Source organism: Venustampulla echinocandica (genome assembly GCF_003357145.1).
Source record: "Venustampulla echinocandica strain BP 5553 chromosome Unknown scaffold_1, whole genome shotgun sequence".
NCBI lineage: Eukaryota > Fungi > Ascomycota > Leotiomycetes > Helotiales > Pleuroascaceae > Venustampulla > Venustampulla echinocandica.
This window is the reverse complement of record NW_022474206.1, coordinates 5,259,300-5,274,900: the sequence shown is the minus strand read 5'-3', so window position 1 is coordinate 5,274,900 and position 15,601 is coordinate 5,259,300. Positions and strand designations below refer to the sequence as shown.

General features: G+C 49.0%; 4 protein-coding genes across 4 annotated transcripts; 2 read left to right on the top strand and 2 right to left on the bottom strand.

Annotated features, from left to right (window-relative positions):
• Positions 1-723: 723 nt before the first annotated feature.
• Positions 724-3,117, top strand: BP5553_04243 (Uncharacterized protein; the record flags this gene model as incomplete). The annotated part of the gene is made up of 1 exon (XM_032012866.1): positions 724-3,117. The coding sequence occupies one exon, from the start codon at positions 724-726 to the stop codon at positions 3,115-3,117; it is 2,394 nt and encodes a 797-aa protein (XP_031872559.1).
• A 1,583-nt stretch (positions 3,118-4,700) lies between these two features.
• On the bottom strand, positions 4,701-5,765 carry BP5553_04242 (uncharacterized protein; the record flags this gene model as incomplete). Its single annotated transcript, XM_032012865.1, has 1 exon — positions 4,701-5,765. One exon carries the CDS (start codon positions 5,763-5,765, stop codon positions 4,701-4,703), a length of 1,065 nt encoding a protein of 354 aa, XP_031872558.1.
• An 834-nt stretch (positions 5,766-6,599) lies between these two features.
• On the bottom strand, positions 6,600-8,600 carry BP5553_04241 (Uncharacterized protein; the record flags this gene model as incomplete). The annotated part of the gene is made up of 3 exons (XM_032012864.1): positions 6,600-7,481; positions 7,528-7,892; positions 7,940-8,600. The coding sequence occupies 3 exons, from the start codon at positions 8,598-8,600 to the stop codon at positions 6,600-6,602; spliced, it is 1,908 nt and encodes a 635-aa protein (XP_031872557.1).
• A 4,016-nt stretch (positions 8,601-12,616) lies between these two features.
• Positions 12,617-15,378, top strand: BP5553_04240 (uncharacterized protein; the record flags this gene model as incomplete). The annotated part of the gene is made up of 2 exons (XM_032012863.1): positions 12,617-12,742; positions 12,799-15,378. The coding sequence occupies 2 exons, from the start codon at positions 12,617-12,619 to the stop codon at positions 15,376-15,378; spliced, it is 2,706 nt and encodes a 901-aa protein (XP_031872556.1).
• Between the last annotated feature and the right edge of the window lie 223 nt (positions 15,379-15,601).

The window sequence follows — 15,601 nt, the reverse complement described above, 5'->3', positions numbered from 1 at the left end:
CTAAATAAACTAAATTGGCGGCAGTTTGGGGAGCAAGTTGATTTCAACTCAGCCACAGCCACAGCCACAACTGATATTGGGACTTAAACAATAAACTCCACATCGTCGCTCTAAGTCCCGCTTCAGTACAGAATATTGTGCATGTGCTTACTTCTACTTCTGTTACACAGTAAGTGGTAATGCATCCATGTAGTTCCAGCGCTCAACAACACTCGTGGGGTGCTCAAGGTCAAAGAGCATATTGGATCGGCCGCGAGGGTGCTAGTACGAGCATCATTGTGCTGAGACCTAGGTACCTAGGCTAGGCAGCGGATCGGTATTGGTGGCCAACCACCCCAACCGTCTTTTTAAGCTTATTAAGGTTTTCACCATCTTTCACCAGTGTATCTACGTTGGACAAAGGACTTGCAATGTTTGACATTCATTATTCTGTGACTCTTCGGCACAGCATCAACATGCTGCCTTGTGGTGGCGCAGCTACGCCATTGGCTGAAGCGTCCCAGGACGCGTTCACCTGTGGACCTTCAGCTGCGGCTGTCCAGGCATTCACGTAGGCTCCTACCTACGAAGTAATATATTATATAGAGTAGGTTCCTGCCTGTTGATCCGTCTTTATGATACCTTCTATTTAATCCGGTTCCATCCAATACAAAGTGGTCGCAAGATCATACTCCCTTTAATAAATCACAACAACTTGCAATTCCCACTACCAAGCGATACACCATGGCGAACGATAGTATCCATAGGCAAGAGTTTCGGATCCGCGATCTGGCCACGCGGAGCGTCTTACTATTTCCCACTCGCGCCCAGATCATTCGTGATATCAAGGAAATCACGCTTCAACCAGGTCTCAATCAAATCGTCATCGACGGGCTCGGTCCAACAGTCGATGAGCACTCTATCAAAGTCGAAGGAACGGGCTCCGCTACTATTACCGATGTCTCGGTTGATTTCCTCCCAAATCGAGAGCTTTATGAGGACGTCTACCCGTCTGATGACGACGATGAGTATGAAAACGACGATGAAGATGAATCAGAGCCCGAGCAGGAAGCTATGACGGCCATAGCGAAGAAGATCAAGCAATTGAACGTTTCCCTACTTAAAGAACAGGAGATTATCAACTCGGCCGCAACACGCTTGTCCATCTGTGACAATTTTGGGAAATCTTTTTCCAAAGACACACCTCCTCCTAGCGAGCTTGAAAAGATGCTAGTCGCCTATAATGATGAGCGTGCGAAGATCTATGAGGACCACGAAGCCGCCACTGAGGCATCTGGGAAGGTTCGAAAGCAAATTGAAAAGGCGGAAAAGGACAGGAAAAGGTTGGCCAAGGCTATGGTGAAGGCCAACGAAAAGATGGAGAAGCAGAAGGCCAAAGCCAAGATGAAAGAATTTCGCAAGAAGGCTGAAATTGCCAAGGAGAAATGGCGGATCAAGGTTGAGCGAGAGTCCTTTTGGCCTAAGAAGGTGTATCGGGTGACAATCAACCTCGAACCATCGTGTTTTACTCCAGGATCGTCTCGACGAACCTCTTTAGATGGTGACACCATCGTCAATCTCGCTACTTCCACCTTCCATGAACAACCCGCTACGCCTCTAAAGTCCGACGAGATCAACATTTCGCTCTCCTATATCACCTATTCTGCATCCTGGTCCCCACGTTATGATCTCAGCCTGAATACTGTAAACTGCTCCGGCTTGCTTGAGTATGGCGCCGAACTGAAGAACTCCACCTCGGAAACCTGGAAAGATGCAAAAGTCGTCCTTTCAACCTCCCAAACAAACTTTTCTGGACTCAGTGAGAAAATACCAACCATGCACTCATGGCACGTCCGCCTTCTCAAAGGTTTCAAGGGCGGCAATGCCGATTCCGCCCTCATGAGCCAACGCGAACTAGAAGCTAAACAAAAGGAATGGAGTAACAGTATAGATCAAGCTCAGAAGCCGCGCTCGGAGGTTTTCGGCCGCGATAACGTAGCCCAGAACTCATTGGCACCCCCAAAGGCCAGTCATTCGAGACCACCGCAGCCAGCCACGAGTCATCCCTCAGGTGTCATGTTCGGTTCTAGGCAATCTCAGGCGGTTCCTGCAAATTCAAGTGCGCTGTTCGGAAATTCTGTGACTGCGGTGACTGAGCGCGGCGAGAGATTAAATTCATTGGGCGCGGCCAAATTCAGGAGTTCTCATATTGCCACGACCTCAGAAGAATTGGGGTCAAATATTACGAATGAGGAATACTATGATGACGGCCCTGACTCACCTGCAAACAATAGCCTGGCTTTCGAAGCAGGCGCGTGGGAAGAATCAGGAATGACAACCACATACGACGTCCCAAGCCACAAGACGCTATCTCCAAGTAATTCAACCATCAAGCACAAGATTGCGAAGATCGAGTTTAAGAATATCATCTTCTCTCACATCGTCATTGGGAAACTTCGCCAGGTTGCATTCCTAAAAGCCCGGCTACGAAACTCATCTAAGATCACGCTGCTCAAGGGTCCCCTGGGCCTCACTCTCGACAATTCATTCCTAGGCCAAGCAACATTTCCGCGCTGTTCGGCCGGCGAATCGTTCTCACTACCTCTTGGGGTTGACCCCTCCATCCAGATCACGTATCCCAAGCCGACTGTGAGACGGAGTCAGACAGGAATTTTTAGCAAGGAAGAAAGCAACATTTTCGCTCGTTCCATCGTAATCATGAACACGAAGCATAACGCGCCTTGTGAGCTCACCGTCTTGGATCAGGTTCCTGTCTCCGAGGACGAGCGACTCCGTATCGAGATCATCAGCCCTCGTGGGCTGAAGATCGGCGGTGATCCGGTGCGTACAGGTGCTAGTGTACTTGCCGGCTTGCCACAAGCTTCTGTAAGTTCTATTGTGAAGGGTAATGCGAAGGGTAATGTGAAGGATGTTAGGGCCAGCGTTTATGTGGGTGATGGGAAAGAGGCACTTGCGACCCAAGGGAAATGGGGAATTGCAACTGCTACGACGAAAAAAGGTGGGGAAGTGTCTTGGAATGTCAAGCTCAATCCCGGACAGGGCGTCAAACTTTTGTTAGAATATGAAGCTGCATTTCCCAATGGGGAGATGGTTGTTGGTGTCTCGGGGCATAATTAATATGTCAGGAATGATTGCTCACGATAGTCAAGGTTATGGGTCTTTCGCGGTGATGGGAGCCAAACTGCTGCTTTATTTTAACCTCCGGATTTGTTTGTAACAAAAACTATAAGAGTCGAGAACACCTCCTTACGAAATAGCGATACTACAATAAAATATTATATTAAAAGGACACTGCAGGATTATAGCCTTAAATTATCCAATACTAATACTACTTAGCAAAGACGTAGTATGTTGTCAGCCAGACCATACACGAGGAAATTAGAGGCTATATATATTATATTATTTAGAACGAGCTCACCCCTCTTCCCGACTAGCACAGAGTCATTAATTAACCTTCGATCAAGATGACCAGTACGTCAAAGAAATCCACTGGGACCCCTTTTTACGTCAATGCAGTTTGCAGTACCAAGATTCCGGCAGGTGTCTACACGGACGCTACCAGCCGCAGAGATGTGAAAATACCGCTGAGGAAGGCTTAACATTCATTTCGCCCTACTCTATTGGTGAGAGCGGCTTTGCGCCAAAAAGCGACGGGACTCGGCTTGGTGAAGGGAACTTTAGGGGTTTATATCAGTATGGACGTAAGCCTTTAAGTAGGGCCTAGGGTAGAGCGCAAAGATTGGTGTGGTTGCTAGATAACTAGACGAGCTGAGTAGAGCGTGGCATATGGGACGTTGGGAGGATGGTGTAATAGGGGAGGTTGAGAAGTTTAAGAGGCAGACACGGGGGAATATTAGATACCTACCTAGGTAGGTAAACTACTGGTTGGCACAGGTTTTGGTCTGGTGACTCGGTCATGCCTTTCCGATTCAAGCGACTTAATAAGGGCATGGCTGGGAGCTATCACTTGGCGATCGATGTTTATATTTCTTGAATTATCCCCCCTTTTTGACTGGATGAAAAGGGAATGGTTTGGCTCGCTTACCGTCTGGAAAGTTACCTTGTAGAGGATCGCGTTTGTGATCCAACTTCAGACCACCTTAGCCTACCCCAGATGCAGCCTCGCCTCGCGGTTCAACAACTAAGCTTGGGCAAGACATTTTCGCAAATTTAGCTCCTGTACTATCAGATGTGGGATAAGTGAAGTATCTTTTAGTGATATGTGCTTGGGCTGCTCGGATTCTCTAACTTCTCATGATAATCGGGTCGGTACTAATCGGGTATTTGATAGCAAATACATGGGGGACGACCTCTTTGTATTATTTCCCGTATCCTTCGGACGGGAGTTAAAGGGAGCGTGCTGTGGCAGTGCGGGATTGGACTGCAGTATTCGGTCGTGATCTGCCGGCCTACCGTTCTCAACGATAAGATAGCTAGTTGTTTTCTAGCTTTCCACGAGTGCTAGAGCCCTACTCATGAAAGCTCGCCATGGGTATTCGACCGCAGAGTCGATCTAGGACGGTTACCTCCATTTGTTGAACGTAATCGATTTGACGCGTCGTTGCCCTGGATGCACGTTCCACTCATCTCCATTTGCAATTAGATACGTCTCTGCAATCCAATGGGTAACACTGGTTCCCACTCCCATATGAAGCCCGAGAGGTACTTGTTTGCCTTGCCAGGTGATTCAATTCTTTTCCTCACGGGCCGTCATATCCTTCTGACAATGTACCCCCTTTAGCGAAGACAACAAGACTGTTCAGCAATCGTATAGTTGATCGTTTCCCAGGACTTTCTCCGTCGTTGTCAACCCACGGCGACGTTAGTTTGACTTTTCCCTCGGCACCAAGACTAAAAGCCTCACAAGCAATGGCCATGACCTTGACCCTCTCATGAGCCAAATCTAGCGCCATACGTGCCTTAACATAAGTAGTTAAGGCATTCACAAACGGTGACTTATCAGCTCCGCCTCCCAGACTATTTCCCCTCAACATGATTCCCGGTAGATCAGGCTTAGCGATCTTAATATCGATTGTCTTGAGCGTAGAGGATCCGTCAGGAAGATCAAATCCAATGGAGACCACCACGCTACCGACAACTCGATTCAAGGCTCCACTGCTCTCTGTATAGTCCATAAGATCGCCATCTTCCCTAATACAAACATATGCCACATATCTCTCAAATGCCGTTGTGGTATATGTCCTCGGAAGACGGAGAACCGAAATCCTAGTATCGAAAGTAGTTGTTAGGAAGTCGGCAAAAGTGTCCCGCAACGGGCCCGGCATTTTCGTTAACAAGAGAGGAAAGTATATAGACTCATCCCCATCAAGATCCATACCAGTTATGGATCCATCTTCAATCTCTCGTTGAATGTCTCGTAGCAAAATAGCGGTATAGGCGGTCCGTTCGTAGGTAATTTTCATGAGCATCCCAGAGCTAGCACCCAGGGTCGTTGTGTCCTCCTCACCGTGTGCGATCTGCGTCTCATCCTGCGGATTCCACAGTTCCTCATGGGATAATAACCTCCAAGTCACGTTCTGTAATGCTCCAGTACGCTGGAGGGCGCTGCCTTCGGATTCTAAGCCAACTTGCACGCCGCGCAGAACGTCCCCAACTATGATATCCCGGAATCTTCGCGCATGTTGAGATAGAGCTAAATTGTCGAGATGGACATCTCTGCTTGTGTAAAGGGGTGAAAGGCGGTGTAAGGTAAAGGTTGTGTCGTAGAGTAGGCACCGCGGTTGGATTGTCCCTTCCGAAGCCATGATGAGGCTGCGCAGTCCGCTAGAAGAGGGGCTTAGGAAGATGTTGTTGATATTTCCATGTGGCTTATAAACTCGAACGATCGTGGGATAAGTGTTACTGGCTCTGTTGGTCTGCCTTGTAATTGTGTGCTTTGCTTTCGATGGTTACGATTGTGATGAAATCTGCGTGGGGGTGGACGCGTCGCGGGGCGTTGGCTTCGCATGTAGTAGGGGATCGAAGTACAAAGCGCGTTATCGACGTGTTATATGAGATTCCAGGAGCTGATCATTCGACGACATAAGTATCTTTAAGGTACACTGGCTGCAAGGGTTGAATGCTGCAACATAACGCGATTGAGTGTCACTTGAAGGGATTCGACAGAAAAAGGGAGAGGCCTCTTGGGTAAACACCGGCCCGAGCGAAACCTCTGCCCCCCTTTATTCCAATCTCCATCCCCAACAATTGCACTTCATCATATAAGCCGGGGTTTACCCAAAATCGAATGGGAATACTTTAGGATCGCACCCGTTCGATACGGAAAGTAACGGTAGTTTATAAAGATACGCGCTACAGCTGTTGGGCTTAGGAGGTTCGACACAAACCAGGAGCCACTACGCTTTTCCAGGTCCAGGTTACTAGGCTAATTCCTCCCAATCTCAGCCTTATTGAAGTAGCAAACCTGAAGGAGCTTGAAGTTAGGTAGGTATACATGATGAAAGAGGTAGTGGGAAGGGTCCCATATCTGGTATCGCACGCGACCAAAAATGTTTCAACTGAATAAATTAACATGTTATAATGGAAAAAGGATAGCTATGTCAATGCTCATTATTATGCAATAACTGCCAATCATCTCTTCACAAGTCATCATATCGACAAAGTCCCTCCTCGAGGGCCTTGATCTGCAAGGCAAGTGGTCTGGAATACCATCTGCAGAAGGCTAGATTGCCTCCCATAAACCAGAAACCAGGATGACCTGTCTTTCTCCACATAGTCCTTACCTCACCCTCCTCATCAAAGCCCCACACATCCTTAACACGGTCAGCGACTTCATCACCAAATATCTTCCTACACTGCGTCCGCATATTCTTGTATCCGGTGGCGAAAACAATTTCGTCCGCTTCAATAACCTCGCCGTCAGCGAATTTAAGGCCATTTGGAAGGGCTTCAGCAATCTCTTGGCCTTGCTTGATCTTGATCTTCCCATCGATGATGAGTTGGGAACAACCGACATCTAGGTAATACCCACCGCCCCTTTGGAGGTACTTCATCCAGAGTCCGCTTCCGTCAGGCCCTTGATCAAGTTTGAAGCCGGCTTTCTCGAGTCCCTGCAGGATCTTCTCATCTGCTTTGTTCTGAGCTTTAGTTGTGTCGATGCTTATCCTCTTGAGCACGGGATTGGGGACGCTCCAAAAGAGCATGTCCGCATCCTCGGTTGGTGGGCCATCATGCCCGTATAGCCCAGACAAAGAATCCAGGTTCGTCTCCGCGGATAAAACTAGGGTTGATGAGCGTTGAACCATCGTTACTGCATAGCCATTTTCATAAAAGTCTTGGGCAATGTCGTGGCCGGAGTTACAACATCCAACGACTATGGCCTTCTTATTTTGGCCTTGCGAGGGGGTGGCTCCGGGGAACTTCGATGAATGGACAAGACGAGTACCCTTGAAGTCGTTGATACCTTTGATGTGAGAAGGAAAGTTTGGTTCTCCACTGTGGCCGGTGGCTTGAATGATGTGCTAGGTTATCGTTAGCAGAGAAGATCAATGATAGCTGCGATCATACCTTTGGATGGAAAATTCTGGTCTCCGTCTTGCCATCCCGAACGCGTTCCACGGTGGCTGTCCATTTTGCAGATGCATCGTCCCAGGAAGCTTTAGTGATAGTGGCCTGGGTCCAGGCATTCAGCTCTAGAAGCGTAACATATGACTCAAACCACTCTCCCAGCTTATCCTTGGGGGTAAAGATTGGCCAATTATCCGGGAACGGGAGGAACGGGAGATGATCGAACCATATAGGATCGTGCAAGACTAGTTGATGGTATCTGTTCCGCCAGTTATCGCCAATCCGCTCTTCCCGGTCGACGATTAGGGATTCAACGCCCAGCATCTTAAGTCTCGCGGCAACGGTGAGTCCAGCCTGTCCGGCACCTTTATGAAATTAGCACACTGTACCAAGAAAAAGCGACGGACCTTACCTAGGATGAGGACAGTTGGCTCTTGGCCGTTCTCAAAATTTTGTTCCTCCCTGCGTCGATCGAGCCAGTTCTTGCGCGAGATATGCTCTCCGTGGACAACACCATTTGGTCTCTTCCTTCCCACAGCATCCTCATGGTGCTTTAGCTCCTTCAAGAAGGTAAAGAGTGTGAAGACCTTCCATACGCCTTGCTCTTGAGCCAATCTCACGATCCCCGCACCACGTCCGATATCGGATTCGAGAGTCAGGAATGCTGTCACGCTATGCACCTTGCCTTCAGCATCAATCACCGCCGCAGTTGGGGATCGAAGCTGGGAACTCTTATCAAGCGCGGCCGACTTAATCCGGCATCCGTTCGATTGCTTGAAGACGGAGATGATCTTCTGGGGCCCGTGGAGGGTGTGGAAATCCCAGGACAAGCAGAGCTGATCCCGCCAATACGACTCCGCATGGAAGATATCTGAGATACCGGCAAAGTCTGCGCTGTTCACAGCTTTGTTGAACGATTCAACCCACTGCGCAGCGATGGTGTCAGCATCTTCGGGTTTCGACGGCGCCGCGGCCGCAGCTGGAAATTTGGCGGTGTTCAACTGGAATGATCCCGGCTCGGGGCGGTTTGAGGAGGGGACATCAACAGGAGCTTGGGTGGCAACGGTTGCCATCGTGTTTGGGGTTATGGGGTAGCGTTAGACTTCGAGGGTAGTTAAAGGATTCCCGTGGGGTTTGGTTCTGTGAGAGGTTTGGTTCTGTTTGGAAGATGTCAAAGGAAAAAGATGATGGGCGGAAGGAGGCGATCTCTGGTCTTTAAGGACGAGTGCACGGCATAGTAGCTGAGAAGGAAAAGTCACCGATGATCGCAGCTGCCCAAGAGGAAGTAGGTACACCGACTGTGGAAAGTTGCAAGAGGAAGGTTTGACGAGCCGGGAATGCGGATGCCAAAAAGAGTGCTTCCGAGGCATACTTAGTAGGGGAGAGCTACTCGTCATTCGTAGTCCTACTTCATACTTCGCAGTACCGGTATGTGCTACGGTACCGGGTTGGTCTTTTCCTCTCATCCGTTGACATAGCCAAGAGCGGCGATAGGTAGGCAGCCACGTAGTAAGCCTTGCCTTAATCGCAGCAACCGGGGAAAGGGAGAACCCTTGACCCGGGGGGGAACTTCAGAGTTCTTTCCTAGAACGGAATGCGGGGATTCGGATAAGCAAACAGTCTAGAACTAGAATATTATCAATTATTGTGGGATGAGGGGTCAGAGTCAGTCAAGAGTCCGACAGAGGGGCTCACTTCCCCGGGTTCCGGGATATGCGTATCTCGGTGGCGGGGATAGCCGCAACTAGCTCCTCGGATAACCTTCCCTTCTTGAATTATCTTCGCGGCTGCCCCTTTTCGGTTGGTGCTACCCGTTACGCCGTACGATGTCTGAAAATTGGAATCAGTCTCAGACTCCGAAGACTTTGGGACGTGGTACTTACAAAGCAACGTTTACTCATACACTTCCCGCTGCTATCGCTGGTTTGCTCGGATCTCTTCCTGCTCTTCCAGTGCCAGTGTCTTCGCAGCTTTCCGTCGCATACATTTCTTCCTTTTCTATGATAGTACCTCGTCCAACGCGATCAACCAAAGTATGTCGACTCTTTCTAACATTTCGGTGCTTTCCGTCGCCCCAACAGCCTTGATGCCACTACTTTTAGGTGCGAAACTACGGTTTTGTATATAAATACCGGACTTTCCTATGTCTTATTAGTATCAATTACCTCGTTTTATAAATATACATTTAAACCCGAAGGGTGAGATAATTAGGGCTAGGGTTCGTTACTAAAATCAGAACATTTGATTTATAATAAAACCCCTACTATTATAGTGATAGAATTGGCCAAATGGATGAGTCTATTTCGCCAGTGGCTCGTGTCGTTTAGGTTTATTGCCGTTACCTGAGGCTTAAAACCATTCTCGCTGCTCGTACTGCTGTGCGCGTCGGTAGATAGGAGTGAGAGTTGGGATGGAACCAGCTTTGGCCTGAACCCAATTTCCAAAGATCCTGTGACCTACTAATGGAAACGAGGAAGGCCTGTGGGCTATCCTGGTGTGGCATCATACATCGAGTCAATAAGCACATTGAGTTGAAAAGCACCTTGTGTTGTTGATAAGCGGAAACTAATAATCCGTGGCCTCACCCCTCTACATCTATCACATATCAAACGCAAGCGCAGTAGAAACAACGCTATGTGAGTTGCAGCCATGCAAATAGAAAGTGGACATACATGAACGACGAGGGGCAAACCTCCCAACCAAATCCTTATGGGCCATTTCCTCGCAAACAATATCCAGTGTGGTTTTCGCGCCAGCAAGCCGGTAGACTTCCAAAACAGCCACCGCAATCATACAACACACCCAATGTCCTATCTCAATACCCCTCTCACCAGCACACTTCCTGTTTGCCCTTCGTTGAGGGCCATCATACCCAAGGATCATACATGTTCAATATGCATCCATTCGTCGAGGTCGTCGGGGAAATTTTGGTGCATACTGAAAAACGGATTGATGCCAGCCAGTGGATGAAGCCCTTCACGCCTGTTCTCTCCTCTCCGATGGGCATTCTGCCAGTAGAAATCATATTCTTGTCGAAATCTCTATTTGGTATTAGCACGCTATATCAGACCTCAACTTGAATCAGCCCAACCTTTGGTCCCTGCCAGTTCCAGTCTTCGCCCATCCTTGTAGGGTCCACGAGTTTTCCCCGGTTTAATCTTCTTTTCATTCGTCGATGTTCCTTCGCCGTAAATCTCGGGTACTCCCCTCGCCAATCATTGACCCCATCCCCAGTCCAATCATGCTGAGCTGCCCAGGTCTTGTATCTCCTCGAATATGGGTCATACCGTCGATATCCCCGATGACGAAATTTGCCATTTTGCTCCAAGGCGTGGCAGCCATGGTCATGGTAAGAGTCCCTGCAAATCCCATTAGTCTACAACAGCACTCGGAGTTGGGCCGTGTACCAGTTTCCCCACCAGTCCGGCTTGATGGGGCTGGAGCTGCGTTTACGCTGAAGGAAGATATCAGGCCCTCGGTTCGTCAGAATGTCATTCAGACCCCGAAAGAAGCCCCGGCGACCACTTCGGCCTTTTGGGCCATCTTTTGGCCAGACGAATTGTAGCTTGTGCACCATTTCAGGAGATTTTGGGTCGTACCCTGGGTCTGGTATCTACTCTGCTACTGGAACGAGATACTGTAGTAATAGACACCAGGCGGTATGAAAAGCTGTGGGACCACAACCACATAAAGAGGACACTTTATAACCTTCATAGTGATTCTAGAACAACTGCTACTCAGGCCTGAAGTTTGGTTTGGCAAATAACTTCAGTTGCCAAATGCTTGTCCCAAGCTGAGCTGGCGGCAATTTCGCGGAACTGTAGCTAGCAAACTGCAAGCTTATGAGAACAGAACAGTACCTACAGGCGCAAGTCTTATTTGATGCATGTAGCAAAACGAGAAAAGCCTACCAAGTAATTCATAGCCAAAAATTCTTTGCCACCAGCCACCGTTGCCGCAATGTCGCAAGCAGCTGGGGAGATGCATCACCTTCACTTGACAGGATGACACAACCCCTGATTTAGAAGCACCCCAAAGCTTGCTGTATAACATGGCGCTTTGTTGTGGAACTGCCGCAATGCAAAACCTTGAACGCAACTTGAGGGAGTGCACGAGGATGATAGCAATTTGAAACCTCTGTCCATAACTCTGTGGAGAGGAGTGTTTAAGGTTTGTTGGCAGTGACCAGGATGTCGCGGATTAACACGGCCCGAACTGCCCCCATGGCCATGCCAAATCCGGTGTAGAGTAAACACCCAGAACAAGACGCGACTACAGCGTCGAACCAACAGCTTCAAAATCCAACAACACTCTTCTTCACCACCAATTCCTCTATATCTCACTCCTTCCACGTGATACTCAGATATCTTATTATTGCTGGATATAAAAGGGTACCCGGCCTGAATCTGATCGAACAATTGGTCCACCCTCGAGTAACGAACGGATATCCAGCACGAGAGCAAGATTCGGCACGCGTCGTGGTTTGCTAGCCAGACACAAGAATTTCCCCGTGAACCAGCACTGATCTTGTGCAACTGTGCCCATTATAATACCCCAGCGTTTGGAGGAAGGGGTTTCCACTCCCCGGCCGCGGCCCAATCACGATAACAACCCAAACATCGAATATCTCCCTCCTTCAACTCCGTCACGCCATACACCCGTCGGCTCATAATTTGCACAGGCATTGTTCGAGGTTGTCTGTTCCGCTGCTTCCTTTTAAGGGGTCGTGGACCTTATTATTGGAAGAGATTCAGATTCAGGAACTGTTGAATGTTTGGGGATACCCCGCCTAAGACGCGACCCAGTGTGGTCACAGAGGCTTTTGTTCAGCATCGGAGCAAGTATCCAGCAAAAGGACTAGTGCCTGCAATGTGGCATGTAAGGTGCTGAGGGACTGTGGCCGAGTTGTGAACCGTCTTCTCTGCGGAACTTCGTGGACTTCAGATTTGGCTGGGTGTTTGGTGCACAGTTTACCTGATCAGGTACCATAAAGCAACAGTGGAAGAAAGAAGTACTCTAAGGCCACAGGTTTGGTTAGAAAAATTCTTGGGAAGGAGAGGATCCATAATACCGCTAGCCCTTTGCAACCATGCCGACCATCAATGTCAAGCCTGGCTCTAACCAGGAACTGCAGCTGATTGCAGATGCCCTAGGCAAATCGCGGAAGGTGGTAGTTGTTACTGGCGCTGGAATAAGCACCAATTGTGGTATACCGGTAAGTCAAATACATACGGTATCAAATTACCGTGTTGTGGACTGACTTCGAACTAGGACTTCCGCTCTGAGGATGGCTTGTATTCGTTGATCCAGGCTCAGTATGATGCTGCCTTGCAAAACCCACCTTGGGCGAACTCAAATACCTTTAATATCGACGACAGACCGAAAAAGCGGGTAAAGCCATCGTACTTCTTTGAAGTCGTGGCCCCTGATGGTAATGTTGTCGGTGTTGTTGACGAACAGCGCTCAACACCACAACGACCACGCCGGCGACAACAAGAACCACGTATATCTCCCAGATCTCCGTCCACCAGCCCTCTCAGCTCCCGCTCAGTCACTCCGACAGTCGACTTCTTAGACTCAACTTCCTCATCTCGTCGTCCCTCATTACAAATTGAAACGTCCACTGGAAGCACAAGTAACGAGAGTTATTTTTCGTCGACCGACCCAGATTCGTCACAAACTTGCTCGTACGTCTCTGAGCGGCAGTTAGACTCCATTCACGTCGAGATCCTGCCCTCAACTGCTGATCTAAACCAAAGACCCCAGAGAGTATTATGCGAACCGCAACAATCCTTTGAGTTTAACTCAGATATCAAGAGTTCAAACACTTTAGCACGCGCGCCCATAACCACACCCCTTTCAAACAATCAATTACCATCCACCGCGGACTCCATCCGACCTCAACCTGTTCCAACTAGTTCAACAAATCCATCGATTGGCTCTCTATCTTCGACCCCTGAACTCCTTCCCTCCATCCGTCAATCTCTTCAAACAGAGGACTCAGGCTTGAGTTCAAAGTCCGAATCAAGAGCCCTACCGAATCTCAAGGGCCGTGATCTATTTGACTCTATGATATGGTCGGACCCGTTTACAACATCCATATTTTACATGTTCATCTCGTCCCTGCGACAAAAAATACGAAACCAAGTCACTAGTACAACAGATACTCACCAATTCATCAAAGCTTTGCGAGATGGCGGACGTCTGGTGCGCAATTATACCCAAAACATCGACTGCTTGGAAGAACGTTTGGGGCTTTCTACAGACATCTCGCGTGGACCGGGCAATCGCTCGCGTTTCCACTCGAAAATGCAGCGAGAAGCGCGACCGACCGAGGTCTCCGGAGACTCCCCTCACAACGGAGGAGTTGAGATTGTTCTGCTCCACGGAGGATTGGGTGCGTTGCGCTGCGGGATTTGCGGCCAGCGTACCAGTTGGGACGAAGACGGTAGAGAAGCCACGACGCTTTCCGGGCAGGCACCGGACTGTCCGTCGTGCGCTGAGTATAATGCCCGTCGTACGGGAAGAGGAAGAAGAGGGCTTGCAATTGGCCGACTAAGGCCAGATATTGTCTTGTACGGGGAAGAGCATCCCAATGCCAATCTGGTGGGGCCCCTGATTACGCACGACTTGGGACTGGGTCCCGATTTATTATTGATAATGGGGACGAGCTTAAGAGTCCATGGCTTGAAAGTCATGATTAAAGAATTCGCAAAGGCGATTCGAACGAAGGGAGGGAAGGTAGTCTTCGTGAACAGGACGAAACCCGCCGAAAGCACTTGGGGAGATATAATTGACTACTGGGTAGAGTGGGACTGTGATGCCTGGGTTCGAGATGTGAAAGATAGGCGGCCAGAGGTATGGTTGCCTCAAGGCACCGTCGAAGATTGGAAGCGGAAGGAACCATCTAGCGACACCAAACCAGTAACGAAGAAAGCACATAGTGATTGCAAGCCGCCATCCAAGAGGCCATCCAGGCCACAGGCTACTAGAGATGACAAGATGAACGGTGTCTATGTCACGTTCAAAATTCTTGATACCTTGGGCAAATTTGTGGACCCTGAAGGTCGAAGTGCAGACCGGTTGCCATATTTTGAAAAGGCTACCCCGAGGACATCCACGACTTCTATAACAAAACCAGTGGCAGGTAAAAAGGTCATAGCGCCTAAAAGAAGGACTAAGTCTTTATCAAGCTCAAAACCCCAAACCACAAAAGCAAATCTGAGCAAAAAGCGCAAGTCTTGCCCGGGTGGCGAAGTTAACGATGAAGGGGGCAGCAATGAGCTGTCGGCTAGAGTTATGGAAGGATGGGAGAAGTTGCGTGGTATGGCGCCTACTCTTTCAGCTGAGGCCCCTTCTCGAGAAGCCCTATCCAATCTGTCTTTGAACCTCCTCCGTGAAAGCAAATTCATGTTCAGTGCTACCTTCAACCATTTCCCAAACCTAGGAGGGATCTGTCCATTGAATCAGATGAACCTCGTTACACATCCCCCGTTCGGATCAACTCTGCCTTTACACCGCAGTCCTAAGAAAGGATCTTTACACCGCAGGCATACCGTTCACGCCTATGGCACTCGAGCCTCGAAAGTTTCTAGCAGCGCAGACACAATCGCCTTTGATAAAGATTCCCCTCCAAAACATACCATTTGGTTAAGCGAGGAGGACACTATCGTGGTCAAAACACAGGAACCTGGTGATGGTATTAAGGAATCTCTACCTACACCACCTGGAAGTGGCCCTTTCACGCCAACCTCGCAGCGTATTAAGAGGATGGGGAGTATTGGGGCTATTCTATCAAGCCCGGAGGATGAGGTGGAGGTTTGGCACGACGCATCTGAGATTCTGACTTGATGTTGTGATGAAGGTGACGACGTTTAAGTTGTCTATGAGTAACGTGTCAAATGTTTGTAACATATAGGCGTTGGATGAGGATGTGGCGTTTAGAGATACCAGACTGGCTATCAGCCCTACAGATAGCAGTTCCTTTGCTGACTGAATTAACTGCTTTTTGAAGGCCCCTCGACATATCGTGATAAGTAGGAGTGGAGTATAGCTCGCCTGACCCGCGACTTTT